Source organism: Cnephaeus nilssonii (genome assembly GCF_951640355.1).
Source record: "Cnephaeus nilssonii genome assembly, chromosome: 24".
Taxonomy (NCBI): Eukaryota; Metazoa; Chordata; class Mammalia; order Chiroptera; family Vespertilionidae; genus Cnephaeus; species Cnephaeus nilssonii.
This window is the reverse complement of record NC_137095.1, coordinates 15902403-15929339: the sequence shown is the minus strand read 5'-3', so window position 1 is coordinate 15929339 and position 26937 is coordinate 15902403. Positions and strand designations below refer to the sequence as shown.

Below are 26937 nucleotides of genomic sequence, written 5' to 3'. Positions count from 1 at the left end.
CAAGATGCTGTTGACTGTGTTTGTCAACTTGAGGCTCCATAAAAGTGCAAGGGATGGTTGCCACGTTTCTCCCGTGAAGAGATCACTTAAGAAAAGTAAATTCTGGAAAATAGCCTTTAAACAATGTCTGTAATTACTCCTCTGATGAATGTTGCATTGACACCTAATTGGAAGCTTTGAAGATGACGTTTGAACAGTGAATCGGGTGTGTGTGTTAAAGTGTTCTAACTAAAGATTTGTTTAATTTATTAGAGTTATTAAATCTACGCTCAGACCAAGTTAGCAGCTAGACTGGTGTGACAACCTGTTTTTAATCAGTGACTCAAAGCTGTGATCCCCTGATGTCAACGAATGGCCACAGCTTGTAAAAGGTAACTTTTGAATGTTATTTTACAGCCTTTAAAAGGCTGTCGTTGTAGAGTGAAATGTGGGCTGTAAATAAATGAAGAAAATGTGTAGTTGGTAGGAATATACTGCTAAGAAGAGTGGACCACAAACTTGATTTGCTTCTCCACTTAAAATCCTTTCTAGAATATTTCATGCTTTTTTCTCCCCCAGACTTGTCTGTATGAATAAACAGGAAAATGCTTCTCAAAAATGTTAATAAACGTTTTATTTTGAACATTATAAAAACTATGAAAAAGTTATTAATATGCATTTTAAAGTGTGCCTTTTATGAGAGTTTTAACTGAACGTTTCTGGAAGTTTTAACAACTGTAATGAAACGAGTATACTTTTCTCTCCTAGAGAGTTTCAGTGGAGGTAGCAGCGTGTCTTGCAGGCTGGAGAAGCTGCACACAGTAGGGTTGCAAGTGAGCCTCCATGGGGATTTTCTATGTTCAGATTAGTGGGTGGTTGGGGACCACATTTTCTGCCATCCAAATCAAGACCTAAAAGTGAGACTCTTGCGAGCTTTATTTTTGTTTTGTTATTTTTTTTTAATTTTCCCTGCTTATTGTTTCAGTTTTAAAGTTTTGTTTCTGATGTTATTCTAACAAACTGCAAGTTAAACAGAGTCAGTAGTTTTTGTTTTTCCTTTGATTATCTCTCCTGAATGTGGTGAAATCTCAAGCATGTGTTGGATCCCGACTTTCAAAAACCTGGCAGTAAAGAATAAAGTCTGGAGATGTTAGATACTTCATAGTTTTGAGAGTTTGGAATCCTAACCTTGGGATATTTTTTTGGTAAATTATTTAGAATACTGTAGAAATATGCTATAAAAAGAATGACTAGAAATTTCATTAGATATGTTCTGCTACTTATTCTCTGCTAGAAAGTATTTTTGCTAGTTCTGTGTATATTCACTTTTCTCTTGATTAAAGAACAATTTCCATGTTGAGTGAAAACAGCTTGTGTTAACCATGTATAAGACCTAGAATAGATCTGCTTTAGGGTAATAGTCTTGCAATCTTTTTTAATATTTTATTTTTCTTTTAGACTGAATTGTTTTAAATCACTTGGTTTGCCTATAATGGTTTTGAGTAGCTTGCTTTACCCTGTTAATATTACATGACAATGTAGTATATTTGCATAGTTGGGGGATGTTCGATGCTATAATATGCACAGTCTCGTGTTGAGGGATCAGAACTTGGGAAGTGGGATGTGGTTACATGTGACGATGTCTCTAACCTCTGTCCCTTGCAGACTCTCCACCTGGCGGCAGTCACACTGTGCTTCCAGGACTCGGACTTGCCTTCTCGCTGTGTCTTTCCCTTTTGCTGTCATATTTTAATTTTCCTGTCACTGTCCTCATCCCCCTCCTCTTCCCTGTTAATTTGAAAGTTTTGCCACCTCCATGTTTGAAAGCTTCTAATCTGCCTCTCTTCCCTTAGTGCCAGCAGGTTTGTTTTTTGTTTTGCAAGCCTGCTCTGCCTCCTTACAGTATGACACCTGATGCTGGAGGGTCGCACTTTCACAAATGAGTCAGCTGGCACATGGGGTTATCACCAGTTTTTAGCTCTTCTGTCTGAGAGATACCAGTTTGGAAGCAATCTTGGGGTACTTACCCACAAGGCTGGTGGAGACCAGGTGTGTCACCAAGGTGATTTGCTTGCTCCCCGGGGGAGAGGGTGGAGTGAGATTTTTGCATTTGTGTCACTGCCAAGTCACTGCCACCTCCAGCATGTCCCAATTTTTAGTTCTGATATAATTTTGTACGAAATTGAAAATGTAAATATACTGCAGAGAAAATCTAAAACAAATACTTGAGCTGCCGGAGTCCCTTTTCCACCAAATTTCCCCCCAGACTCTGACCTGTAGAGAGGGGTAATTTTGAAAGTCTGATAAAGAAATGAGTTTTTTAAAGACAAGAAATATGTATAGCACTTATTCTTTTGTTGGTGGCTTTGATTTTAAGATTCCTTTGTTGAAGTTGTTCAAAATTTGTAGTCTCAAGTCAGTGATAAATTCAGAAATCAAGTTCTTGTAATGTCATTGTGAACATTTAGCTTTTGAACTCTAAAATATGTTTTACTTATTTTGAGAATTTGAAAGTGTTAGAAACCAGTGTTCTGTTGATCCACCTTAGTATACACTGACTGATGCTGTTTGCAACAGTGAGGGGGTGGCAGGGGTTAATTTAGCAGCGTAGGTAGGTAGGTAGGTAGGTAGGTGGGTAGGTGGGGGCGGGCGGGCAGCATCGGGTCAGGCCCCAAGCTTAGTGTCTGAGGGCTTTTAATTGCTCCATGAGAGAGCAGCATAGGACGTAACTGCAGCAGTTCCTGGTGGATGTGAGCTCCGGGTGGTTATCACAGCAGAGCCCTCCTGTAAGGCCGTGGGCCCCGGGGCGCCAGCACCGCGGGGCAACAGGCCCTGCCCTGCCCTGCCCCAGGCAGCAGTGGGCTGACCCTGACCCGCAGGGGCGGTGCAGATGGCGGATGACCAACTTGGCGGTAGAAAGTTCATGTTGTACGTTTTCACCAAAGTATTTGACTTGGGAAATAATGAGGACATTCTGCTGGTTTATATGTTGGTATCTAAATGTAGTGTTTTTACAGTTTCCTTTCCTTGATAAAAAAAAAAACGCACTGAGTTTTTAGTAGTCAGGCCTAAATAAATGTGTTGTATGGCAATCTGACCTGACCACTTTTTTCTCATGTTGAATTCCTTTTAAAACTGTTAACGATTAAGTGTTGTTTTCAAACTTGTCTCCCCAAATAACACCTGCCCCTTTGGAGCGTGGAGCGTTTGCTGAGCTTTCCCCACTTGCGTTCACAGATCGCCAGGAGAAGCGCAGTCTGACGACACTGAAGCCAGCCGAATGTAAGTGGGCGGCGGGGCCCCGCCTCGAGCTCTGGGTCACTTCAGGGGCCTCCCATTCGGAAGGACCTTCCGCTCAAAGAGGGCGGTGCTTTAACAAGTAAACCGGGAGACAGAAATGCATCCGCTGCTTTCCTACCAAATAAATCCCTCCAAACCGTGGTGCTGTGTCGCTAGATTTCTGCTTCTCAGTGGGCAGTCGCACACTCCTGGACTCGTAGGTCTTCCTGCTCCCCGAGCAGCGGTGGGGAGGTGAGAGTGGTGTGGAGCGAGTTCAGTGTAACGGTCGTGGGCTGCGTGCCCGCTGTGTGCCAGGCACACGGAGAGGCGTGAGGACTCGTTCCCAGCCTGCAGAAATGCAGCCTCCTCCGTGGGAAGACAGAGCAAGTGATTTCCGTCACTGTCGGGGGGAGGAGGCCGAGGGGGACGGGGACATCCAGGAGGCCCAGGGCACTCAGGCAGGCAGGACACCCGGCCCAGAGGGCAGGGCAGCTGGGTGGCCAGAGCGGCCGAGGTAGATCTGGGAGTGTGACTGGGAGGCAGGTGGCTGGAGCGAGGGCAGGCCGTGCTGGGCAGACGCACGGGCAGTAATGCAGCAGCGCCTTCTGCAGCAGCACCGTGAGTATCGCAGGGCGGGCAGCGGAGGAGTTTTGGATCACATGCCGACCGAATGCCGGGAAGTGCAGGAGATGAGACTTGAGATAGCATGGGGCCTTGCATGCTCCGTGCAGGGCCGTGGCCTGTCTCTGACCGTGTTTGGGAGTGAGGAAGGAATTTGGTAAGTAAGGGCAGTAACCTTGCTAGACTCATTTTTAATAACTTGGGCAGCAGGGAAACAGGACTGAAGAGAAATGTGTGGTGTGGGGTGACCTCGGTGGTTCAGTCAAGGGCGCTTTATCTAGGGCCGTGGTAGAATGGGAATTCAAGGTAGGGTTGTCTGGGTGTAAGAAAAATATTTAGAAAGTGAAATAGGTAAGGCTTTGGTGATGAGTTGTGGGAATTTAAGAAGCTTAAGATACAGGAGAGGCCAAAATTATTAAAGCAAGTTTTTTGAGGCATAAGGGTTGGAGAGAAGATTGTAGGTGTAGGGATTGCTCTTGAATAAGAACTGAGACCCCCCCCCCCGCCCCCTCGTCTTCTGAAAGGTGAAGAGGGGGGTAGAGATGGGGGGGGGGGTGATGTTACATGTGCTTGTAGGCGAGAGGGGGCGTCGCGGTCAGTCCGGCCCTAACGAAGGGAGAGAGGAGGTCTGCCCTGTGGTCACGGGGCTCGGCGCTGCTCGAGAAGGGCTCGTGGCCCCACACGGACAGGAGCTCCTTTCCTCCTGAAACCTTGCCGCGCTGACGCGCATTGTGGCCCTCCGGGACGGCTGTAAGTGCACTTTCCATTCATGAGAAAACCTAACCTTTCCTCTTTCCTGCTGACTCTTTAGTTATACAGTCAGCTCAGACCTGAGCCTGCCCTGTGAAATTCACCTCCGATGCGTGGCAGGGCCGGGCCAAATGGTTTCATGGGCCTCACACGTGGGCCGCACGCTCCCCGCCCTGAGCTACAGCTTTGGAAGGACCCTGGCTTTCTTGTCTCACTCCGATGATCGGCAGGTCCTGTTGACTCCACCCTCACAACACCGATAATGTGACCACCTGTGTTACACCCTTTCTCCTCTGTGACTGATGACCGCTGTCACCTTGTGCCAAAAAGATGGGATTGGTCCCAGGGGTCTTGCTGCCTCCTTGTCCCTCACAGTGAACTCGGTCGCGTGAAATCATGTTCCTGGTGCTCTGAACCTTTCCGAGACTTCCCACCCCCTCACGGGCCCCTCTGAGGTCTGCGAGGCCCTGCACGCGCGCCCGCCCGCTCTGCCGTCCCTGCTCTCCGGCTGGTCTCGTCTGCATCGGCCTGATGTCCTGGGCCCTTCCTTCCCTGGGATGCCACAGGCTCCCTCGCTCACTTCCGAGGGCTCTGCTCGAGGGGCGCCTCGTCAGGAGGCCTTCCCTGACCCGGGCTCATCGGAGAAGGGTCAGCTCTCTTCTCCGCCCCTCCCCCTCCTGGATCTGCTCCACGGGGTTGACTGTCAGTTGACTTGCTTCCGGTTGGTTCTTTGTCGTCTGTGTGGCTCACTGCGTACTAGCACGGAAGCCTAGTGAGAGGGCCTGCAGAGATGGGTAAATACCAGTTAGAGGGAATGCATCACTAATGGTGATTTCTGCCCCTATAATCCCCTTTCAGACACGTAGGAATTCTCTGCCATCCGTGTGTTCGTGGGTTCACTGTGTGTGCACAGCCCAGGGCACGCAGAGAGGCACCCCACGTCTTCACGAGCACTTACCCCGACTGTACTCTGTGAGGGAGGCGCTGGAGAGAGAGATGCATATGTACATGTCTTAATTCTAATTCTAATGTAAAACGTGACACCTTAACATGTTTTTGAAGGTGAATGATTTTATATACATATTTAGTTCTATAATTTTATTTTGTATTTACTGTGTAACAAGCACTCTGGGTTATAAAGCTCACTAAGTCATTAATTAGGGGTTATTGTTCTGTTAAACATACTTCAAACAGTAAAATTACTGATTCATATTTAAAAAGTTTAAGTGGAGAATGGACCTTACATCCTAGTTTCAGTCTTGTTGGCCGGACGAGGGTCCTAGGAGCTCACTCAGCGCACTCCGCGTGGTGGGACAGGCCAGCCTTCACGGCGCTGCGGCAGAGGGCCGAGGGCTTCCTCCTCTCAGGCCTGATACGATGTAGGGTGCCATTGCTCACGCTTCCAGACTCGTTAAATACGGTGGTGGTGTGTTTGCAAAGGCAGCATCCCGAGGGAACAGAGGCCCCTGCGTGGAGAACGCGGGCAACGCTGCGATCCCTTTACAGACCCACCGCCTGTCCCGGCTTCCCCTCGGCTCCTCGGTCCTCACCACTTCACCGCCTGCGTCTCCACTTACAGCCCCTGCTCCCTTAGTCACACACTCTTCCTGAACTTCGCCATTTCAGCTTCTGCTGTTCTCTGCTTTACCCACCATTACTTTTATGTTGCATGTCAGTCAGTTTCTTTCCTGTCGTTTTAATTCTGATTTGCATCTTGTTTGCTCATTACTCACTGACACGTCTTCGCTCTCTGACAGCTGCTGCTTTTACGGCTCATCTTCGTTCCTGTGCTCATCGCTCATTTTCCGACCGCCTATTACAGTCAATTTGAGATCTTTTTTGACTGCCACCTCCTCTGTGGTTGGCAGCCACTTACTTCTGTGGTTCTAGCCCTAGTGGTTGGCCATTGACGGGGGGCCGGGGGGGCGTTAAGCATACTCCCTAGTGTGTGTCACCTTGACGGTGAAGCGAGTTGTGTGCGTAGTTACCATCACTTACAGCTCTCACATTCTCCTTACGGCTGATGGGATTTTGTTTTTTATCGTCGTTAAGTACTGGGACGCGTGGATCTCTCTCCCTCCTCTTCCCCCTCCTCCCTGTCCTTTTTGTCTCTGATTATATTTGGGGAAAGGCGTCCGGGTTGCTGCACTGATTTGCGGAGGGGAAGAGCGTGCGGAGCTGTGTGATTGGATGGAAGTGTCACTGGAGGGCAGAGAGCAGGGCGCTAAATAAAGACCTGAGGCATGTTTCCGTGAAGCGCCAGGTGGGGTTTATTTTAGGCTCTGCAGCCGCGCAGTGTCTCTGTGGCAGTGTGGACACAGCCGTGGACAGTCGGGGCACGCATGAGCTTGGACACTGAAATGTGGATTTTATGTCATTTCCCAGGTCACAAAATGTTCCTTTTCCTAACTTTTTCCACCATGTAAAACTGGAGAAACCATTCTTAGCTGTCAGGCGCTGAGGACAGGTGGTGGGGCTAGATGGCCCCGAGCTGTGATTTGACGATTGCTACTGTAGAGGAATCCACCTCGTACATTCCTTACCCACCGTCCTTGTCAGTGTCACACTCATTCCCCACGTCAGGTCCTTGGTATGCGCCACCTTGGAGGGGGTACAGAAGTGCACACAGGTAATTTGGGGTGTCACCCGAGTGAGGAGAACGGGAGAACGCCCACTAGGCCTGACCCATCGATGGCCAGGCAGCTTGGCGGGCTCCCGTTCTGCCCGTCGAGTGGAGCTGCAGAGCCAAGTCCTTGGGCCTCTTCCTCCCGGACCGGCGTTAGCTCTCCCCCTCCTCCTCAGGTGTTACCAGGCCAGGTTTGGAGTCAGATCTCTGATGAGACGTGAGGCTGCTGTGCACATCTGCAGACTGAGGAGGGGTGACGACGTGAGGAGGAAGCGGCTGACTCCTCCCCTGCGCACTGTTGTCTACACACCACACGACTCGCTCGCTCCTCAGCCACGCGGTTCTCAGTGCGCACCGTTCCGCAGGGCGGCTAAGGTCCCCGGGCTGCCCGGCCTGCCGCCTTCTCGCTCGCGATGTGTGAGGAACACTTCCTCGCCAAGTTTTTGTGTTCCATTGTGATTTTTATTTACTCTGCGGGGTGAGTGTAAGCATTTAAGTAATCATCTGTTGGCAGGCATGTTGATTTTCTTCAGATTTCATAGAGACTGCATTTTCCAAAAATTGTCCAATTATTTCCCTCAAGTGGGATCTCTCACTCGCATGGTTCACGCTCTGGTTATTTTGAAGACCTTGGTAACGGACCCTACTTTTCCTCCCGAAAGGAGGTACACACCGCTTCCCTTCTCGTAGAGAAAGCCCCCGCCCGCCCTGACTGAGGACTGGCGTGCAGAGCCCCTCTCTCCTTGGCACGTGTCACTTGCATAGTTTGCATGGAAATATATGTAGAACAGTCATCTTTACTTTTTAAAAATGGGCTTGTGTATAGCTATCCTATATAATAAAGAGGTAATATGCAAATTGACCATCACTCCAACACACAAGATGGCCGCCCCTATGTGGTCAAAGATGGCTACCACAAGATGGCCCCAGGGGAGGGCAGTTGGGGGCAACCAGGCTGCAGGGGAGGACAGTTGGGGAGGACCCAGGCCTGAAGGGGAGGGCTGTTGGGGGGGGGCGTACCAGGCCTGCAGGGGAGGGCAGTTGGGGGGGGGACCAGGCCTGCAGGGGAGGGCAGTTGGGGGAGACCCAGGCTAGCAGGGAGGACAGTTGTGGGGGGGGGACCCAAGCCTGCAGGGGAGGGTATTTGGGGGCAACAAGGCCTGCAGGGGAGGGCAGTTAGCGGTGACTAGGCCTGCAGGGGAGGGCATTTAGGGGCGACCAGGCTGGCAAGGGAGGGCAGTTAGGGGTGACTGGGCCAGCAGGGGAGGGCAGTTGGGGGGGACCAGGCCTGCAGGGGAGGATAGTTAGGGGCAACCAGGCCGGCAGGGGAGGGCAGTTAGGGGCAATCAGACTGGCAGGGGAGCAGTTAGGCATCAATCAGGCTGCCAGGGGAGTGGTTAGGGGGTGATCAGGCTGGCAGGCTGAAGCAGTTAGGGGCAATTAGGCAGGCAGGCAGGCGAGCGGTTGGGAGCCAGCAGTGAGTGGAATGTGAGAGGGATGTCCAACTGCCTGTTTAGGCCCAATCCTACTGGGATTGGGCCTAAATGGGCTGTCGGATATCCCTCAAGGGGTCCCAGATTGGAGAGGGTGCAGGCTGGGCTGAGGGACACACCCCCTCCCCCGTGCACGAATTTCGTGCACCGGGCCTCTAGTATATAATAAAACCCTTGACGTCACGTGCCTGTCGTTTTTAAGTGTGTGTGTGTGGGGCTGTGTGTCTTTCTCTGTTTGCATGGTGAGGGGTGAATCTGTACAGGACGTTGGAGACTAGAAGTGCCAGAATGAATAGGGTGTGTTTGCATTGTTACTGTTTGCCACCTTGACAGTTTCAGACCAAGTCCTACTTTTGTGGGAAAATTGGACTTACTAACGTGTCCCTCCCTTACCTGCTGCTTCTCTGCCTTCCTGTGAGTGCTCAGTCTGTCATGATTAACAAGATGCATCTCACAATGAACAAGACGCAAACTCGAATGCCATTGGCCGTTAAGTCCTGCATTGTAGTAAGATAATCATGGGAACAGTTTGAGAATTAAGTTAGGTAAATTTGTTTAGGGTTTTGATTTTTCTTGGTGGTTTTTATTCCTGTGTATGAGCACTTGGGACCAGAAGGAAAAGCTTATGAGTAGCTCCTGTTGATCCAGGAGCCGCCTCTGCTTCAGTGATGGTGCTGGGTCTCGGCCGAGCCAGCCCTGGAGTAGGGCTTCTGCAGTGTCACCGGGGGCTCTGCTGGACCGTCACGGGGGGGCCCTCATCCACACGCAAAGGGAAGGAGCAGCCGGCTTTGCCTAGGGGAGTGACGGTACTTCCTGTGCCTGTGGCCAGAGGTTAATGAGGGAGTGTAACAGCGTGTTTCAGGTTCGAGAGTGTGTGATACAGCACAGTATTGGCTATTTCACTTACAAATTCATTTTACAGTCCCCACAGGGAAGATAGGGGAAAACACGTTTTCTTCTAGATAGAAGTTCTGTTAACTGTAAAGCAGGTATTGTACAAATGGGTGAAATAACATGGTGATTATATAAAGGAAAGTTGGGTTGATACTTTAAATAGACTCATTTCTTTTTAAAAAATATATATATATATATTATTGATTTTTTTTTTTACAGAGACGAAGGGAGAGGGATAGAGTTAGAAACATCGATGAGAGAGAAACATCGATCAGCTGCCTCCTGCACACCCCCTGCTGGGGATGTGCCCGCAGCCAAGGTACATGCCCTTGACCGGAATAGAACCTGGGACCCTTCAGTCCACAGGCCGACGCTCTATCCACTGAGCCACACCGGTCAGGGCTAGACTCTCATTTCTTAATGTTAATTTTTAAAGTGAGAAAATACTAAAATTCTTACCATAAACCTTGTGATTGTCACCAGTTATGATAAACAGTTTAACTATATTTACCAACAAACAAGCTCCCCCTTTAAACCAAAGGACAACATCCTCTATGGAAGCAGTGATTTTGGTCGGCATTGTCTTGGTCAGTCTCATAGGAAACGGCCATCAGCTGTCTCACTGTTAGGGAGCCTGTGTCAGTGGGTCTCCATTTTTACAGCGCATCGAACTGCAGGTTCGTGACTCCCGCGCCTGACTAACTGCCGGTGTCTGTGGCGCTGTCTTGGGGGGAGCTCACTAACCACTGTGCTTACTGTTTGAATGTTGGACAGGAAGCGAGCCGCTGCAAAGCATCTGATAGAGCGCTACTACCACCAGCTAACCGAGGGCTGTGGGAACGAGGCCTGCACGAATGAGTGCTGCGCTTCCTGCCCGTCCTTCCTGCGCATGGACAACAATGCGGCAGCTATCAAAGCCCTCGAGCTCTATAAGGTCAATGCCAAACTCTGTGACCCTCATCCCTCCAAGAAAGGGGCCAGCTCCGCTTACCTGGGAAACGCGAAAGGGGCCGCGAACGCCTGCTCGGACGTGAAAATGAACAAGAAGGACGGACTAGCAACAAGAAATGATTTTAAAGGTACGGGGCTCCGTTTCCAGGGGGAATTTTGACTGAAAACCAGCGTGGAGGTTTCAGTATGTGTCGGGCTGTGTGTGTGTGTGTGGTCTCATTGTGTGACTCCGAGGACGGGAGGGACAGCATGGTGGGAACTTTCCCTGTGGCCGTGACTGAGCCGCGGTTGGACTGTTTGCTGCTGTAATGGTTTCTTAGAGAAGCAGGGTCTTTGTTAATGGAGTGGTGGGAACTTTGAAAACATGTTCCAGTGGGAGAAAGGTAGTACTTAAGTGGTAGCTCGTCTCCTAAACTAGGCCACATATCTGGCACGAGCGTGGGACCCCAGCACGGTGCGGCGAAGGAGGGTGGGTGGTCTATTTCCGAAGGCAGGGCAAACGTAATAGTTACCCGAGAAGTCACTCTGTTTCCCTTCTAGTACTTTCTTCCCTTGTTCTGCTCACCTCCCCCAGGCATTTGGCACGCCGCTGCCAAGAATCATCGCCTGCCCCTGGAGGTCTTTTTTTTTTTTTTTCTTAAAGTATATTTTTATTGATTTCAGAGAGCAAGGGAGAGGAAGATAGAGATATAGAAACATCAATGAGGAGAGAGAAACATGGATAGGCTGCCTCCTGGCGCCTCCCCCCCCACACACACCCCCCCGAGCCTGACCTGGAATAAAAACCGTGGCCTTCTGGTTCATAGGTCGACTCTCACCACTGAGCCGTGCTGCTGGGCAGAGGTGACTGTATTTCAGAAGAGGAAGCTCTTGGCTCAGGACACAGGAGCTAGAGCGCCGCTTTATTCGGGCCTGAGGGCTGGCCGCAGGTGGCCATGTCTGACAGCCTCAGCTTGTTCATCCCCACAGAATGCCCGCCTGGGGCAACCAGAAGGGGGCTCCAAAGGGGCTGCTGAAGGGACCTTTCCTAACGCCCTCTGGGTCTTGAGGGCAGAGGAGTGAAAGAGGCGGCAGTGTGTGGCGAGGGCGAGGGCCTCGCTCGGTGTACAGTGACTGGGGAGCTGCGGAGCTCAGTGAGGTTGTACTGAAGGAAGGAAAAGATGGTGAGGTGTGGGTGCCAGCAGTTTATTAAAAATAGGTCAGCATATAAGTGAAATAAGCCAGTCAATGAAAGAAAAATTCCACATGATCTCACTCATTTGTGGATAATAAAGAACTTTATAAACTGATGGACAAAAAGATAGATACAGAGGCAGTAAAGCGTCAAACAGACTGTCAGATTACAGCGGGAGGTTAGGGAGAGGTGGGGGAGATAAGAGATCAACCAAAGGACTTGTATGCATGCATATAAGCATAACCAATGGACGCAAGACACTGGGGGGTGAGGACATGTATGGGAGTGGGGTGTGGGGGGGCAATGGTAAGGTATGTACACATATAATACCTTAATAAAAAAAATGGAAAAAAATAGGTCAGCATAATATTTTGTCGAAGTCTTTTAACAGGATTGTCAGTCATAAATGGTGTTCATTGAACGCACGGTATTTAAGACACTAAACACACCTACATAAATGTTCTCTCCTTTCCCCTCCAATTTCCAGATGTGACTTTCCTGACCGAAGAAATCGTATATGAAATTCTTGAATTATGTAGAGAGAGAGAGGATTACTCCCCTTTGATCCGGGTGATCGGGCGAGTGTTTTCCAGCGCGGAGGCCCTGGTGCAGAGCTTCCGGAAAGTCAAGCAGCACACCAAGGAGGAACTGAAGTCCCTCCAAGCCAAGGACGAAGACAAAGACGAAGACGAGAAGGAGAAGGCCACGGGCTCCGCCGCCGCGGCCGCCGCGATGGAAGAGGATTCCGAAGCCTGTTCCTCCAGAACGAGCGGCAGCTCCGCGGGCGGCAGCTCCCAGAGGCTGGGCCCCGAGGACGTGTCTGTGGACATCGAGGCCATTCGGAGGGTCTACGGCAGGCTGCTCTCCAACGAAAAAGTAGAAACTGCCTTTCTCAACGCACTTGTGTATTTGTCACCCAACGTGGAATGTGACTTGACGTATCACAACGTGTACTCCCGAGATGCTAACTACCTGAATCTGTTCATCATCGTCATGGAGAACAGGAACCTCCACAGCCCCGAGTATCTGGAGATGGCGCTGCCGCTCTTCTGCAAAGCCATGAGTAAGCTGCCCCTGGCAGCCCAAGGGAAGCTGGTGAGACTGTGGTCCAAGTACAGCGCCGAGCAGATCCGGAGGATGATGGAGACGTTCCAGCAGCTGATCACTTACAAGGTCATAAGCAACGAGTTCAACAACCGGAACCTAGGGAGCGAGAGGAACCTCGTGAATGACGACGATGCCATCGTTGCTGCTTCCAAGTGCTTGAAGATGGTTTACTACGCCAACGTGGTGGGCGGGGACGTGGACACCAACCACAACGAGGAGGACGACGACGAGCCCCTCCCGGAGTCCAGCGAGCTGACGCTGCAGGAGCTGCTGGGGGAGGAGCGGAGGAACAAGAAAGGGCCCCGGGTGGACCCCCTGGAGACGGAGCTCGGCGTGAAGACCCTGGACTGCCGGAAGCCACTCATCCCGTTCGAGGAGTTCATCAACGAGCCGCTGAACGACGTTCTGGAAATGGACAAAGACTACACTTTCTTCAAAGTGGAGACCGAGAACAAGTTCTCCTTTATGACCTGTCCCTTCATATTGAATGCTGTCACCAAGAACCTGGGCCTGTATTATGACAATAGGATTCGCATGTACAGCGAGCGGAGAATCACTGTGCTTTACAGCTTAGTGCAGGGGCAGCAGCTGAACCCGTACCTGAGGCTCAAAGTCAGACGTGACCATATCATAGACGATGCGCTTGTCCGGGTAAGTGGGGCTGGTGGATGGAAAGCAGCACTCGATCGAACGCACTTCACAGGTGGCCCTGAAACACAAAGGGAAGGGGACACACGGGCATGTTCTTCCTTTCTACTGAATTTATTGGGGTGACGTCGGTTAGTAAAATGACAGGCTTCTGGTATACAGTTCTAGAATGCATCCCTGGTAGATTGTATTGTGTGTTCACTACCCCAAGTCCAGTCTCGGGCATTTTTAAAAATTGTAAATAGAAGTAGTATACTTTGTGTTCCACAAAGTACTGGTTGTCTTTCATAACGACCCCCCTCTCTTTGAAAAAAAGAACAGGTTTTCTAAAGCTTGGTCACTAACCCCCAAGGTGGCTCCATTCAGAAGAGAAGTGGATGTTGGGGACAGATGAGTTCAGGACCAGGGGCCGCGTGGAGGTGGCCAGGAGTCCGGCCACCTTGGCGGGGAGAAGTGTCGCAGCAAAGCACCCGGCTGAGCAGCGCGTGCTACCCACGCCGCCTCACGCGCAGCTCAGCTGCGTCACGGAGCCCTCGGCCAGCAGGCAGTGCTGTACGTCGGAAGCTGGTGTAGGGTGTGGTGCACGGACCCGAGTGAGGTTCTTTCTGAATTTCCGTTGTCATGTCAGAGCAGAACCGCACCTCCCCCTGAAAGGGCCCTCGGGTTCCCCCGGAGTTTAGAGGGGTGTCCCCTCCTCGTCTGCCCTCCGCCTCAGCCCACGCAGCCTCTCCCCCCCCCCCCCCCCCCCCCTACGCGAAGCGCCAGCAGAGTTTAGGCACTTTCTCATCGGTGTGCTGCTTTGTTTTCACACGGCTTTTTGGATTTTGAGGAAACAGTTACCCAGTTTGGTTTAGAAGGCCTTCCATTTGCAGCAGGTGTTAGGGTAAGATGAATTGAGCTTTTAAATAAATGCTCACAGGTTGTTTTAAACATGAGTTCTACTTAATACGTCCAAACTGAGTGTGAGCGGGTCTGCTGTCGGTCAGTGTTCACTGGGTGTGCCCCCAGGAGCAGTCCCTCCTGGAGTCGGGGGGGGGGGGGGGGCGCTTCGCTAAGAAGTGACCTGTGCACACGGACCAGGACCCCCCGCCCGCCCCGGGGAGCTGCTCAGGCTCCTTGGAGCCCACACCGAGCAGATCTCAGATCTTACTCCTAACGGCCTCCTTTCCCTTCCTAAGTGGCCCGTTTGCTTCTCTGAGAGATTCCCAGGGTGTGCTAGTCAGTGTGCGTCAGCAACAAGAAGTGGGCTTACAGCAAACGGGAGAAGGCCCTCCTCTCAGGTGAGCTGTCCAAAGTCCCCATGGGTGTTCGGCACCTGCTCCCTAAGGAGACGCTTGGCTTTTTAAAGCCGCCGCCTCCATCTTACGTCACAGCTGGACAGACAAACCTGTTGACCACTCTTGTACGATCTGTTAATTGTGGACTATGGAGTGGACTCGGGAAGACCAGAGGAAACGAGACACTTGCAGTGAGCTCCAGACTGAGCGTCAGCAGGTACGGCCGTAGGACCCTCGCCTTCAGTAGCTACGAAGGCCTGGTGTCCGTGTGCTCACTGCTGACAGACAAGGCCCAGGAACAGGCCCACGCACGTGACGCCCTTGAGCATGTTTTCTGTTGGGTCTGTCTTTTCAGTCACTGATTATAGGTTGACAAGCTTGGAGGAAAAGGAATGGGTAGGAACTTCAACTCATCCTATATAATAAAAGGCTAATATGCAAATTGTCTGATTGGGGTGTTGGGGGGAGTTCGACCAGGGGGTGGGGCTGGCCAGCCCACCGCCCACGGCCTCTCCCCCACGCCGGCCCGGCCCCCATTGGGCGGGCGGGCCAGACCCCACCCGTGCACGAATTCATGCCGCGGGCCGCTAGTAATATTATTTTAAGAAGACGACGATGTATTCACTGCTCTCATGTATCATGTAATTCACACTAGACTAGCAAATTGTTTCCTGGCTGGAGTTCTTAGAGGAACTGTCTTTGATGTCAGCAGAAGGATTTGTGTTTTTACAGCATTTTATTAGACCTAAGATACCATTGATTGCAGGACACACTATTTTATTGCTACTAAACAAGAAAAAATGCTGCCACTTGTATGTCCAGATTTCAGAGATGTTAAAATGTGAAAACAGAAATGTGAATTTTAGGATCACTGAAATCTAATAAAATATAAGCTGCCTTTCCAGAAATAGATGCCGGAGTCATTTTAAGCACTCCCCCACCCCATGTGGGCCTGGCTACTTCCCCTGGGACTTGTCATCGCACCCCTCCCTCCTCTTAGTTTCCACAGGAGACTCTCCTGCCAGGCTCCCTACTAAATTAACGTGACACATACCTGGCTTTAACAAACCTAGAGAGGAAGATCCAGGTCTGTGTATTTCACGCTGAGTTCATTTCACGGTGTAAGCAGATTGTCCTTTTCAGAATGTTCATTGACAAATTTTTCCAATTTTCGAATATCCTGCATTCCAGACAGCTTTTGATGTCTCTGTTAAAAGTGATACAGCTTTACAATTTAATTCTTTAATTATTCTCTAATTGAACAATGGGTTGAAAGTGGTTACTTTTAAGAAAAGTAAAAAATGTAGTCTCTTACATAATAATGGTCTTTGTCTAAATGCTTGTTGCTAAATTTTATGGTATGTTATTTGTTGCCACATTTATTAAAAGTAAATTAAATTTTTTAAAGGTAGGCTACCCATGGGTATGTAAATGTACAGTATTTTACAGACCCATTTATTTATATCCGGACTGATAATCTGAGACAGATAATATGGGAAGTTTTCACCAGCAGAATTCAGTTGCTGCCTGGTTTTCAAATACTTCTTTTTACATATTTACATTTGAATGCTCCTGATTATAAAAGTAACATAGACTTATTGTAAAAAAAAAAAAAAAAGTTAGAATACCGGAAAGCGTTAAAGAAGAAAATAAAAGCCACTCCTGATGTTTAAAAAGACTGCCGGTCCTTGGGGAGGGGCAAGTACGGGAGCCGAGAGCTGCTGTCTCAGAAGTGAGTGAGTGATGTTGCTTCCGACTGGCAGAACGTTAGGGAGCGCTGCTGACAGGACACACTCCTCAGCGCCAGAGTCTAAACTCACAGTCGGAGTCTCCAACAGGGGAAGGTTCCCACATCATTTCGGTCTTTGTTCTCTCCGTACACAGAACTGCAGCCACCGGTTCACAAGACAGTAGGTGCCGTTCCGTGTGGAATGCATGCTGTCCCCACATTGGTCGCACACCCGAGTGGGCTCACTCCCCACTGTCGAGCTGCAGGTGGCAGTTTGAGAAACGTTGGTCCAGGGCCCCTGACCCGACCATTACTGTGGGTGTATGTACAGCTACCTGAACGGCCAAACTGGTGCTGTTAACCTAAAGCAGTCGCTTTAGGACCCCAGTGCGCTTATTCCAGTGATGGTGGCCTTGCTCAGAAATATTCTTAAAATTCTAGTTGGGGCGGGTCAATCAGGGAAAAAGGAGACTTGTAAAACTTTAGACAATAAATTAAAAAAAAATTCTAGTTGGAATAATTGCCAATAACATGAAAACCCTTCAATATTCTGTCTTGGCAAATTAAAAAATGTTTTTAACAGCAGAAGGCATTTAATTTAGTACGTTAGGCATGCTGTTGGTAAATTTCAGATACATAAAACAACAAATTGCAGTGCAAATATTTTACATTAGAATCCAGTGGGTTTTTGGTTTTTTTGGGGGGAGAGCAGAGAAGAATCTAGTGTGATTTTATGATTCATCTCATAATGACTGTTTACTCAGTATATACAAAGAAATATTGGGAAAGGTTGATAGTGGAAATGGTAGGTTTCGATAACGTGAGAAGTTAGAAGGGTATGAGCAAGCGCGCGTCGCTTCTTCTTCTAAGAGGGAGTGGACGTGGGCTGCGTTCTAACCGGAGAGTAACACCGAGTGCCAGATAGGTCAGTGGCTTTCCTACTCAGCGCGCGTGGTTTAACTGGAACTCACTGCACTTGTGGCTTAATGCTTGAGTTTGTATTATAATGTGAAAAACTATATAGTGAACAGTTTTGGAGTCAAACGTCTGTATTTCATTGCTTTTGCTGAAATGGTTTAGTGTGAGTAGTGTAAGGACTGAGCTCTGCGGACTTCTATGTCCTAGCCCGGTGGTCGGCAAACTCTAGAGTCCACAGAGCCAAATATCAACAGCACAACGATTGAAATTTCTTTTGAGAGCCAAATTTTTTAAACTTAAACTTCTTCTGACGCCACTTCTTCAAAAATAGACTCGCCCAGGCCGTGGTATTTTGTGGAAGAGCCACACTCCAGGGGCCAAGTCGCAGTTTGCCGACCACTGTCCTAACCTATAGCCCAGGGGTCTTGCATACGAGGAACAGGAAATCTTACTGTATGCTCACGTCCGTCCGTCAGGCAGTAGAAAGGAGCCCTCTCACCATTCGATGCAGGGTTCTTTTCTGTCTCATTTCCCCCCTAAGTCTGCCTTCACTGGCTTCTTCCTTCCATTTGAAGCTCCCCCAAAGTCAGGGCCTCGTCCTTGCTGCCTCGCCCTCCTTTGCGTCTGCGTCTCCTTGTTTGCACGTTGCTGTGCCTGACGCCGCAGTCACCTGCTCCTTCCCTTTCGCCCCCAGCTAGAGATGATCGCCATGGAGAACCCTGCTGACCTGAAGAAACAGTTGTACGTGGAGTTTGAAGGAGAACAAGGAGTTGACGAGGGAGGGGTTTCCAAAGAGTTCTTCCAGCTGGTTGTGGAGGAAATCTTCAACCCTGACATTGGTAAGGACTCCGCGCCGTGCCCCGGGGCCGTCTTCTGGGATGGAGACTTTGTTTTCCTGGGCGTGTCCGTGTCCTCACGCAGGAACAGCAGCAGCAAATCACCTCGACTCACAAACCCCGACAGAGCCTGCGGGCTCCCGGGACGGAGGCACCTCACTCACTCATCAGGCTCTTCCTTAGATCACCCGGCCAACCCGTGTAACACGGGGATAATCTCTCGGGTAAATCACGTGGGACACACTTGAGAGGGGCACACGGGAGGCCTTTGCTCTTCGTCTAAAACATCGGCAGACGCACAGCATTTCTGAGACACGTGTCACAGGCCAGTGAGGGCCCCGTGCCGGGGTGGGAGCTGGCTGGTCCCCGGAAGCTGGGTCTGTGCCCTGCAGTCCCCACTCTGAGCCCCCGAAGCCCCTCCTGCCCCGCACCCGATGGTCACTGCCGCCCGGGAGAGTTCCCCTGAGCACAGTGTGGGGACGTCGGAGCTGCCTGCGGGAGAGTCTGAGTTTCTCCGAGTCAGGGGAGCGGACAGCTCTTGAACTGGCTCCGTGTCCACGCTGCAACCACGTGCTTACTCTTGTTTGTTTGTTAAACATGTTTGTATCGATTTCTGAGAGGGAGAGGGAGAGATGGAAACATCCGTGATGAGAGAGAATCATGGATCGGCTGCCTCCTGCACGCCCCCTACCGGAGATGGAGCCGGCAGCCTGGGCCTGTGCCCTGACTGGAATCAAACCCAGGACCCTTCAGTCCGCAGGCCGACACTATCCACTGAGCCACACTGGCCAGGCCAGTTGCTCGCTGTCACATGGAATGCAGGACAGTCGTAGGGCAAGGCTTCCACTCACGTGCCCTCCGATCCTGAAGGTGGGGCGCAGAGTCACGCAGGGGACTCCGCAGGGGCTGCCTGTGGGCTCCGGTGCGCACGGAGCTGGCTTTCCTGGCCCTGGGCTTAGCCTGCCATCTGTGCACGTGCAAACGGCACGGACACGGAGTTCGTGACAACACAGGTGTGGGAAGGCCATCTGCATTATAGCGGTCGTGAATTCATAGAAGCCGTGTCATTTGTGAGTAATGTGTTCAGAGTAAACCTCTAAGACACACAAAATCATGCTCTATTTGAGATAGAAAATTAATTTGTAAGCTTCCTAGGCTTGGCAAACCTCAGCACTAGTTTCTGGTGTACCTAGAAATGTTAGACATTAGCTACATATTTCCATTCTTTGCAGAACTACTAAGAAAAAAGTACGTGACACGTTCTACCTGATGTAGGGTGAATGCAACGCGGTCAGAGAAATAGCCAAAAAGGACGTTTCCGAAGAGCCACACCCTTGGGTTTAGGGGCCGTTCCTGGTGCCCGAGCCCCGGGAGCGCTGTGCCAAGCGCATCTCCTGGCTCTCCGTCACCTTCCTGCACGGCGAGGCCGCCGCCCGTGTGCACGCTAGGCCGTCCGCAGTGGCTGCTTTAGAGACGAGGGCATCCACTGGTGAGATGTCATGCAGTTGGTTAATTAACTGCAAGCACTGTAGACTGGCTTGACCCTGTCAATACTGAGTTTATGACCAAAGGGAGCTTTTAGCATGCCATGCAAGGTGTGCTCCTTTGGACCTGAAGAGATGTGACATTCAAGTGTAAACGGGTGGTATTCAAACTGTTGTACATGAACATAACATTGTATTGGAAAATGTCCTAGCTTACTTTAGGCGTTCTTTTTATATTTAACTCAAGCGAACTGAAAATGAAGCATTTTAGGCTTTTAAAAATCTTACGATTTATTTATGTGCTGTATTGGTTTCTGAAAGTTTGTTTTTCTTGAAATTATCCATTTTTTCCAGATTTTTTTAAAAAAATATATTAATTTCACAGAGGTAGGGAGAGGGAGAGAAACATCAATGATGAGAATCATTGATCGGCTGCTTCCTGCATATCTCCCACTGGGGTTTGAGCCCACAACCCAGGCATGTGCCCTGACCAGGAATCAAACTGTGACCTCCTGGTTCATAGGTCAGTGCCCAACCACTGAGCCACATCAGCCGGGCTCCAGATTTAATTCTTAAACTATATTTAGTTTTCAATAGCAACTGAAAAACATTTTAGTAAAATAAAATATTGTAAGTTCAATTACACGATTGTTTAACCTTGTCCTTAGATGTTCATTTAAAGGGAAGAAGGCAATTCTGCCTTAGTAATGGTTACTGAGATAGGCAAAACCAAAGATTTATATTTTTAAATGAATGATACAAAAAAAGGTCTCCACGCTTGGATTTTGAATAGTGAAGACCATAAAAACGGGAAGGGGACTGGGTATAGGAACAACTTTTATTTACTGGCTCAGAATTAGTGTGAGTATGAAACAGCTCTGAGTTGTAGACATAATCTGCGTGTATCAAGTTCATCTGAGCCTTTAGAATCTAAGGGTGTGGACTCGGCACCATGTGACTTGGTCAGAAAGGCGCTCACACACTTCCGGCCCCCGTGCACTTCCGGAAAACAGACTTCACGAATCCAGAACTGCTTTAACAGGGTGTGGGCTACAGATGTCCTTAAAGTGAACCATTTTCAACATGGGTTAGCCTTTGCTCTCTTTTTTGCATTTTTCAACCATTTGGTGGATAAAGTATGAATGCAAATTAACTTCGTTTGTGTAGAGGAGTAGAGAGCGTGAATCTAACTTTTTGGTAAATGGCCCCAAATTGCTTGTTTCCTTGGCTTCTTTAAAATTACATACAGTATTACCTTTGCCACAATTTGCAATCATCCATCATACATGTGAGCTTTAGGTGCTAATGTAACAGATAAGAATTTTTGTATACCTATTATATATGTTTACCTATGTAATTATTTTACATTTGTATTGTTTATCAGTCTTTAATATTTTGTATTTTACAAAACCTTTTCTTACAGGCATGTTCACCTATGACGAAAACACAAAGTTGTTTTGGTTCAATCCGTCCTCTTTCGAGACGGAGGGTCAGTTCACGCTCATCGGCATCGTGCTGGGCCTGGCGATCTACAACAACTGCATCCTGGACGTGCACTTCCCCATGGTGGTCTACCGGAAGCTCATGGGCAAGAAGGGCACCTTCCGGGACCTGGGCGACTCCCACCCGGTGAGCCTGTGCCTGCGGCCTGGGCAGGGCCTCCGCCCAGCACCACCCGCTGCCTCCTGCCTCCTGTCCCAGTGCCGCGAGCACTTTAAAACCTCAGGGGGTTCTTTCTAGATGTCGCTGTCAGCAAGCAGGTTCTGGAGGACTGACTTTGTAGGAAGTGTTTTTCAGTCCTCCGTGATTACCAGGGGAAGCCACGAGAAGGGCGTGGTGGCCACAGCTGGCGTGTGTTTCCTCTCCCCCGTCCTCCCAGCCGAGACCCAGCCCAGTGGACCCCCGTGGCCTCAGGCTGGGCTCCTGAGCAGAGTGGTCATCACCGGCAATCTTAGTTCCCATATTGTGAACTGTTTTAATCTTCACCCGAAAAGTGAGGATATTTTTCCCATTTTTTTTTTTTCTGAGGCGGAGGCAGGGGGAGAGAAATAGCAATGTGATAGACACACATCAATTGGTTGCTCCCCACACATGTCCTGACGGAGGGTAGAGATCGGACCTGCTACCCGTCCGACAGAGAACCGAACCCTCCCCCCTCCGGTGTGCGGACTGGTGCTCTCACCACTGAGCAGGGCCGGCCAGCGCGCTGTGTTTTAATCTCACGGTCAAAGTGTGTTCTCCCGCCGCGCAGCCTGACGTCCCGTTTCTGTCGTCAGGTTTTGTTCCAGAGCCTGAAGGACCTGCTGGAGTACGAGGGGAGCGTGGAAGACGACATGATGATCACGTTCCAGATCTCCCAGACGGACCTGTTCGGGAACCCCATGATGTACGACCTGAAGGAGAACGGTGACAAAATCCCCATCACCAACGAGAACCGGAAGGTAGTGCCTGTTGCTGCATTATTTTTTTGTCTCTATGAACAGAATTTCAAAACATACAGTGCTTGTAGTTTTAAAAGCAGTTTCTAATACAGTCCAGGCAAAGCCCTAGAAGTCAAGTAACTGAGCCACCGTTTTCTAAATCTGGGATATAAGGTGGTGTGAGAACCTGTAGGTGAACACTAAAGGCCTCAGAAACGGGGGAGGGAGCCAGGCGCTGTGGGTGATCTAGAGCGGGGGCAGAGGTCTCCTGCAGAGCCTCGAGGCGAGGGAGGCCGGGCCCCACACAAGTGAGAACCACATGTAATGTGCACGTGTGTGTGGCTTAAATACACTTCTCAGAAGTATTCTGAAATCACATCTGTTGACCAAAATGTAAGCATCTGGAAACAAGGGAATGACCCAGAACATAGCAAGAAGTTTGTAATTCACAAAGGTATTTGCCGCTTCCCAAATATTCTGGCTAGAGACCATGAGACTCCTGGCTGCTCCTGGGCACTGCCTTGCACGCTCTTGTCTCCTGTTTGCCTGCGTAGTTGAGGGAACCTCACACTGGTGATGCCCAGCTTTTATATTGAGTTTAGTTTAACGTCAGAACTGAAACCTCTTTATTGATTTCCGTACATGGCCTCTTTGCAGGTTAATATCGCATCACAGCTGTGAAATCGTTAAGGTGTATTCCTTGGCATGTACATGATTTGATTTATAAAATACTTTTGAATATTCTTCCTTTGGGAATATAAATATAAAAATAGTTCTAAAAGCTGTGCAGCCCAGTAGCTTGTGGTGTTTGGTTTGTACAGCATATAAGGAGCTCTTGTGGTTAATGTTTTCTGCAGGAATTTGTCAATCTCTATTCTGACTACATTCTCAATAAATCAGTAGAAAAACAGTTCAAGGCTTTTCGAAGAGGTTTCCATATGGTGACCAATGAATCCCCCTTGAAGTACTTGTTCCGACCGGAGGAAATCGAGCTGCTCATATGCGGGAGCCGGGTAAGAACGCGGGGTCTGAGAAGCGCACGTGTGGCGTGGCTGTGGCAGGTGCGCTGAGGGGGTGCTAAGATGTATTTTTTAAACATTTGCAGAATCTAGATTTCCAGGCGCTGGAAGAAACCACAGAATATGACGGTGGCTATTCCAGGGACTCTGTTCTGATTAGGTAAGTTGCTTTAAAAAAAAAAGTTTTTAATCCCTATCGTTTTACTTAAAATGCTCACGTTTAGAAATTGCAGTTGTCACGTATTGTGTCATTTTCAGGCGTGCAGCCTGGCGGTTAGACACTCATTCAGCTGACAGGGACCCCCGTCCAGTCACTAGTATGTTCCTGCGGGGTCCCGGCCGCACTTCACCCCGTGACTGTCCCTGGGGGTTTGCCGTTCCTAGCTCCCTGCTCCTCCTCTCCCCCTCCCCCTCCCCTCCGCCTGGCAGCCAGCAGCTGGCTCTGTGTGTCTGTGAGTTGGTTTTTAGATTCTACATTAAGTGACATCGTAGGGTGTCTTTCTCCATCGGGCGGGTGTCACCGAGCGGAACCCTCCGGGCCAGCGGCCGCTGACCTTTCGGACCTCCAGTTGGCCACCTCAGCTCTAGGCTTCTCTGAGCCTCCTTTCCTCGAGACCCGGCCAGCTCGTGCCCTGCAGCCCTCGCACCCCCTGCTGCGTGGCTGTCCTGGGACGGATGTGCCACAGGCGTCACCCTCCACCCGTCCCAGGGCCCTTGGGGTGCTCCCCCCCCCCCTTGGCAATGAAGCCCCTACGTACCGTGGGCAGGTCTTTGAGAGCCGGTTTCCTCTCTCCGGGTCAGCGCCCACGTGCAGTCCCGGCCCTGTGCGCCTGTGCCCGGTCCCTTCTCGCTGCACGAGGCCCTCCTCACGCCTGGCAGCTCTCTTTCCGGTCTGATGGACGCGACCGTCCCGTGTGTGTGTGTGTGTGTGTGTGTGTGTGTGTGTGTGTGCGTGTGTGCGCGCGCGCCCTCGATGCCGTCCTGTGCATCCTGTGCAGCAGTGTCTGGTGGGTGTGGGCGTTGCTGCATCTGCATCTGCGGCGGATGCCGCCGTCTCTGCGGGAGGGGCGGGCAGCCTTGCTCCCATCAGCTCTTCCTTTCCCCCTTTAAACGGCTGCCTGCCCGAACGTGACGCTGTTAATGGTTACAGCTCGTCAGTCACCGATCCATTTGGAAGCCCTTGGGGGGCGTCTGTGGTGTGCGCCTGCGCCTGCCCGTCCATCTGCCTCCTTTGTTCAGGCTGTCAGCTGCGCTGGTGACGAGCCCCCGCTCTCCTCTTCTGGGCACGGCCGTTCCCCCTCGTTCCTGAAGCGGAGTGTTGTTTATGGGGTTTGGTTAGTTTCCTGAGGGTGTGGGTTTTGGGGTTTTTTTTTTGCCAAAAATGTCAGTTTTCAGCCCCCTCTCCTTTCAGGGCCTCTGGTGATGGATGCCCGCGTTCCGTCGCTGTCATTGTGCCACGCGGGCCTGAGACGTGATCCATGCGCTACCACGTCGTGTGGAAGCCACTTTTTGTCTAAATAATTCTAATTTTTTAGAAAGAACCCAAGAAACAGCTGGTCGGCTGCCGCCTGCACTCCAGGCCCCTCCAGGGTGACTGACAGGGGCTGGGCTCAGCCGACCTGCGTGCGGTCCGTCCTGAGGGCGGAGCCGAGGGCTGGGGAAGCGCGGACACTGCCGCTCAGAAGCGGCGTCGCGCTAACAGAGAGGCCACATTTGGGTGACACTCGTGTATCTGCCGAATGTATGGACGGCTGCCTGCACACCCACACAGGCAGCCTGAGCGCCTCTCAGAGCAAGGCGACAGGGTCCTGATGCACGGACTCACCGGGAGGCTCCTGGAGGGAAGGCCAGGGAGCGAAGACAGACCAGCTCCCTCCCCCCAGCGCACGCCCTCATCAAGGTCCTGGTCCTGGAATTTGGGTTTTGTCTTTTGTTCTGAATGTGCCACAGGTTACATAGTTATCGCCTCGTGTTGGTCCTGTAGGTGTGCCCACTTTTACTGTGTAAATAACGTCACAGTGCACACAAGCGTCTAAAACATGTCCTTGGGATAAAGGTTGCTACGTGGAGTCCTGGGTTCTCTCCTGACACGTGAAGTGAAGTCCATGCTGCTCACAGCGCGGGCAGTCAGCGGGCACCCTTCTCCCCCACAGGGAGTTCTGGGACATCGTGCACACGTTCACCGAGGAGCAGAAGCGGCTCTTCTTGCAGTTCACCACGGGCACGGACCGCGCGCCGGTGGGCGGGCTCGGCAAGCTCAAGATGATCATCGCCAAGAACGGCCCCGACACAGAACGGTAATGGCCGCACCCGGCACGCCGACATGCCTGCCTTCTACCCCACGCACGCGTGACCTGTCCCACGCCGCTGAGCACACTCGGGGGCATGCAGAGGTCTCCACGCCACCCGCGCACGTGTCAGAGAATGTTCTGCTGTTGCTGTTTTGAGGACATTTTCCAACACGGCCCGGTCCAGAGCCTCTGCAGGGCCCGTGAAGTCTGCACGCCGGCCCGAGCCCGCTTGTGGCTCAGACGCTTTCCCCGGACGCCACCGTCTGTGGCCTGTGGGACGGTCACACGGAGGCTGGGGGGGGGGGGGGGGCAGCACTGGGCTGTCGTCATCTTAACCGTGTGAGTTAACGGTCTGGTGAGGACGGACCCTCGACGGGCAGCATCCTCCTGCACGGCTTCAACATGCAGACCCTCCTGTTGGTATTCTGCGTAACACACGTCGCCTGCTACTTGCTGCGCGCGTGTACGGCCCCTCCGCGCACAGACCGTGGGGAGGAGGACCGTGTGATCCTGCGCGCTTTCCCACGATTTACTGTGCCCCCCCCCCCCCCCCTTCTCTCTGCAGGTTACCCACATCTCACACCTGCTTTAACGTCCTCTTACTTCCGGAATATTCAAGCAAAGAAAAGCTGAAGGAGCGACTGCTGAAGGCCATCACTTACGCCAAAGGCTTCGGCATGCTGTAGGAGCGGCGTGGAGGGAAGTGCAGGCTGAGTCCCGCGTGTCCGTGGTGTAGTGTCCGGCGGCGGCGGTCAGATAGTGGTGAGCGGTAGTCCCCGTGTCCGCGCTCCCTCCCTCGGCCTGAGGCGGGGACGGCAGGTTTCAGCTCCTCCTGTGAACAAACCCTTTCTTACTTTTCTGCGTGGAAGTGTTCCTCACCTTTCACTGTATGTACAGAGAGGTTTTTCTGAATATTTATTTTAATGGTTGTTAAATCACTTTTGCTTGTGTTTATTACTGCTTGAGGTTGAGCCTTTTGAGTATTGAGAAAACATGTACCACCAAACTGCTCCCCTAGGGACGCGCGCCACATCCGTAGACCATGTGACCTTCAAGTAAGTATGTGCTCTCTGCGTCCCTGTATCTAACTCCAATCAGGAACTGTATTTTTTTTAAACAATTTGCTTTTGAAACTTGAAGTCTTGAAAACAGTGTGATGCATTCGCTGCTGTTCTAGTCCCCAAAGAGCTTTCTGTGCAAAACCTTGGAATCAATAAAGATGGAAGGGAGACCTCGGAACTCTCCTTCAGCCAGCGCCCCGTGCCAGTGTGTGCCCCGCCCGCCCCGCGCCAGGCACCTCCGGGCAGGCCTAGGGCAGGGCTGCTTTTGTTCTCGTGGTTGTGGTTCCCTAAGTTTCCGGGGAAAGTGCATTCGGCCAAAAGAAATGGTGCGTGGAGCCGGCGGCAAGAAAGTTAGGAAGTTTGTTGTCTGAACGCGAAGC

The 26937-nt window shown here is 50.9% G+C and overlaps 1 protein-coding gene and 1 long non-coding RNA gene across 7 annotated transcripts in view; one reads left to right on the top strand and one right to left on the bottom strand.

The window, feature by feature from the left end:
• The window catches only part of UBE3A (ubiquitin protein ligase E3A), a 41042-nt gene extending 14842 nt beyond the window's left edge, over positions 1-26200 (top strand). For 2 of the 6 annotated variants that reach the window (XM_079763914.1, XM_079763915.1), the window contains exons 3-13: positions 253-371; positions 3217-3261; positions 10417-10721; positions 12255-13525; positions 18141-18285; positions 21190-21395; positions 22043-22207; positions 23044-23199; positions 23292-23365; positions 25359-25502; positions 26062-26200. In XM_079763914.1, the coding sequence (XP_079620040.1) occupies positions 352-371; positions 3217-3261; positions 10417-10721; positions 12255-13525; positions 18141-18285; positions 21190-21395; positions 22043-22207; positions 23044-23199; positions 23292-23365; positions 25359-25502; positions 26062-26182 (2652 nt within the window). In that variant the 5' untranslated portion in view covers positions 253-351 and the 3' untranslated portion in view covers positions 26183-26200. Of the gene's footprint in view, positions 1-252; positions 372-444; positions 2042-3216; positions 3262-10416; positions 10722-12254; positions 13526-18140; positions 18286-21189; positions 21396-22042; positions 22208-23043; positions 23200-23291; positions 23366-25358; positions 25503-26061 lie in introns of those variants that run through there. The other 4 variants (XM_079763917.1, XM_079763918.1, XM_079763916.1 and 1 more) reach the window with 4 other exon arrangements.
• LOC307094842 lies at positions 13448-25363 on the bottom strand. Its single transcript, XR_013813135.1, has 4 exons — positions 23964-25363; positions 21949-22159; positions 15854-16006; positions 13448-13583 (listed from the first exon to the last, which is right to left on the bottom strand). It is a non-coding gene; the product is annotated as an uncharacterized lncRNA (long non-coding RNA).
• Positions 26201-26937: the final 737 nt, after the last annotated feature.